The sequence below is a fragment of the Propithecus coquereli genome, unplaced genomic scaffold, assembly GCF_000956105.1.
Source record: "Propithecus coquereli isolate 6110/MARCELLA unplaced genomic scaffold, Pcoq_1.0 Scaffold256, whole genome shotgun sequence".
Lineage (NCBI taxonomy): Eukaryota > Metazoa > Chordata > Mammalia > Primates > Indriidae > Propithecus > Propithecus coquereli.
The window spans coordinates 2,378,546-2,381,343 of record NW_012148130.1 but is presented as its reverse complement, the minus strand read 5'-3'; the positions used below and the strand labels follow the sequence as shown (position 1 = coordinate 2,381,343).

General features: G+C 53.6%; 1 protein-coding gene across 5 annotated transcripts in view; it reads left to right on the top strand.

The window, feature by feature from the left end:
• Positions 1-842: 842 nt before the first annotated feature.
• WDR20 (WD repeat domain 20) overlaps positions 843-2,798 on the top strand; it is an 83,786-nt gene continuing 81,830 nt past the window's right edge. For 4 of the 5 annotated variants that reach the window (XM_012647121.1, XM_012647119.1, XM_012647120.1 and 1 more), the window contains exon 1: positions 843-1,163. In XM_012647121.1, the coding sequence (XP_012502575.1) occupies positions 915-1,163 (249 nt within the window). In that variant the 5' untranslated portion in view covers positions 843-914. The remainder of the gene's footprint in view (positions 1,164-2,798) is intronic. The other variant, XM_012647123.1, reaches the window with a different exon arrangement.

Genomic DNA, 2,798 nt, shown 5'->3' with positions numbered 1-2,798 from the left:
TGTTTCTCAAAGCTATTCCCTGCTCCCAACCCCTTTTCTCTAAACACCGATGAAGCCAAACTTTAGATATGAAATAAAAGTGCCAACACAATCTACTTTCTTCAACATGAGACAGTGCTCACTACAGATGGGTATTTAGATATTTGACTTGCAAATACATGCCTTGTACCGCACTCTTCCACATGCCCACCCCGCCTAAAAAAAAAAAAAGACCGTGAAGCGTAAAACTTGATCTCTCGGTACTTTCTCAGAAACTGACTCCAGGAGGCGCAGACGGCCTTCTCGGGGCATCCAGACGCTCGCGCGGGTCCTCCTCAGCCCTTCGAGCGGGACAGTGCCGGTCCCGAAGGCAGCGCCCAGGCGAGGTGGCACGGCCCCCGCCCGACCCCTGCGGCATCCGCGCTCCCCTCACCCCGGGGTGCCCCACGTGCTCACCCCAAAGCCGGCGGCAGTCGAGGCTACGCTGGCCCTCCGCTCCTCAGCCTCTTGGGGCCCCTCAGGGCAGGGCCTGAGACAGCTGAGGAGGCCGCCCCACGTTCACCTCAGCACTCCGGACGTCAGCCCCGCCGCGGCTCTCCCTCACCGGCTCTCCCCTGGCTCTGGCGGCGGCAGAACAGTTACGTTGCCCACGTGCCCGAGCCGGCATCACCTAGGCAGCAGCACAGGCGGCCACAAGGCGCGCCCAGGGGAGGAGCCTACGGACGCCTTGCCGCGTGGAGCGCACCAGGTGAGCACGCCTGCGCAGTCGGGCCGTAAACAAGCCCGCCCCTTCCCTTTGGCCCGCCTTCACGGGGCCGGCTCGCAAGTGGGCGGGGCTAGAAGGAAGAGGCCGGGGGAGAGCGAGCTCCAGGAACGGCGCCTGCGCGGTGGGCGTGATCCGGGCACTTAGGGCAGGATGAACGCTGCTTTCCAAGATGGCGACGGAGGGAGGAGGGAAGGAGATGAACGAGATTAAGACCCAATTCACAACCCGGGAAGGTCTGTACAAGCTGCTGCCACACTCGGAGTACAGCCGGCCCAACCGGGTGCCCTTCAACTCGCAGGGATCCAACCCTGTCCGGGTCTCCTTCGTAAACCTCAACGACCAGTCTGGCAACGGAGACCGCCTCTGCTTCAATGTGGGCCGGGAGCTCTACTTCTATATCTACAAGGGGGTCCGCAAGGTACCGACCCGGGCGTCACCGGGGCCCGCCAGCGGCATGGGCAGAGGCTGGGAGCAGGGCGGTGACAGCGGGGCCAGGGTGACCGATAGGGGTGGCCGTCGCTCTTACTTTTGAGTGGGCCGGTAACTCCACCGGAGTACTCCTGAGGAAAGGGGATTCAAGAGTGAGGAGGGTGGCGGCGGTGGCGTTTCGAAGGGGTGGGGACTGTGGAAAGGGACCGTGGGGTGCGGGGTTCCGTTTGGGAGGCCCCAGAAGAAGCCGGCTGCCTCCCCTCCAGCAGGGTCCGTCAGGCTCTAACATGGGCAGGGAGCGGGCCTGCGAGTCCCCGGAAGAGGTGGGGTGGCCGTCTTGTCTGCTTAGATCGCCTCGCCTCCTTGGAGGGTTGGGAGTCTCGCCCTGGGTTGGAGAACAGGGGCGCAAGGCGGCTGTGAAAGGTCTGTAAGGCGGAACCCGGGCTGGGAAGCGGAGGACTGAGACTAGGTCAGACAGAACCTGCTCGGCACGCAGGACTACTCCACCTGCTGCCGCACTGACACTTCTAGGAGCCTCTCCTTTTGGTGTTAACGCTTTCTATTTCCCAAAACATCCGCGGGAGGAGGGCTGTCACTGTCCGTGCCTACGGAACCTTCTCCTGAAAGATTGTTAAAGAGGGTCATCCTGTCCCTACAGTATGGGAAGGGCTCAGTACTACAGTTGGGAGGTCGAAATGATGTTTTCAATGAACTGAGCTGGTTCAGAGGGGTTCTGTGTGAGCGTGCCCAGATTTATCTTGTCCAGCAAGTCAGACTATGTTCCAAATAGGGAGGGATATGCCTTAAAACCCACTTTAAAGGAACCGACGTTCTTGGCGGGCGACTTAACAGTATTTCTGTGAAGCATGTAACCATCCTTTAAAAATCTCTTTAAAAGCAGCAGTTTATTAGCGCTTTCTTTCTCATAGTTACACGGTTTATTTGCCGTGTAACTGTGTTCTCACAGAGAACTGCTTATTTTCGAGATTGTGGTCTTTGACATGACTCCTTGGATGAGTGAGGAAATTAATGTACCCGCAGCATCTTCGAATGGGACAAAGTGATAAAAGATTAATTTGTAAATGTTCAATTAGTGTGAAAATAAGTTGTACATCTTTAAGAGTGAACATTCCCAAGGTTTGATATATCCAGATCCAGTACAGTATTTTTGCTTGTTTACAAGAATTAGGGAAGTGACAATGATATCTGAATGTAGCAAGTTCTTTGTCACACTCAAGGTGAATCTTTTTTATTAATGTTTATGATAATAAGCATACTATTATGTTTGGGGTATGCTGTTAAAAGTTATCGAAGGTAAATCGCTTGACTTTTCTTTTTCTCTCTTTTGGAATTGGGAAAGTGTGAAGTAGTTAGTAGTCTTGGAGCTGAAGTTTTACTTCTACTCCCAACTTTGTCACAGACTTGGGTGACCTTGGATAAGTTATTTAACTTTTATTTGCACTTCTTTAAAAAGGGAATATTGTGCAGTGCACATGTTGTAATTAATAATATAATAACTGTAATGAACTATAAAGCCCTGAAACACTCAGTATATGGTAAACACAGTTAAAATAAGCATTGAGAGTAACTGTCAAACAGGAAGCTGCCATCTTGACATTGACTC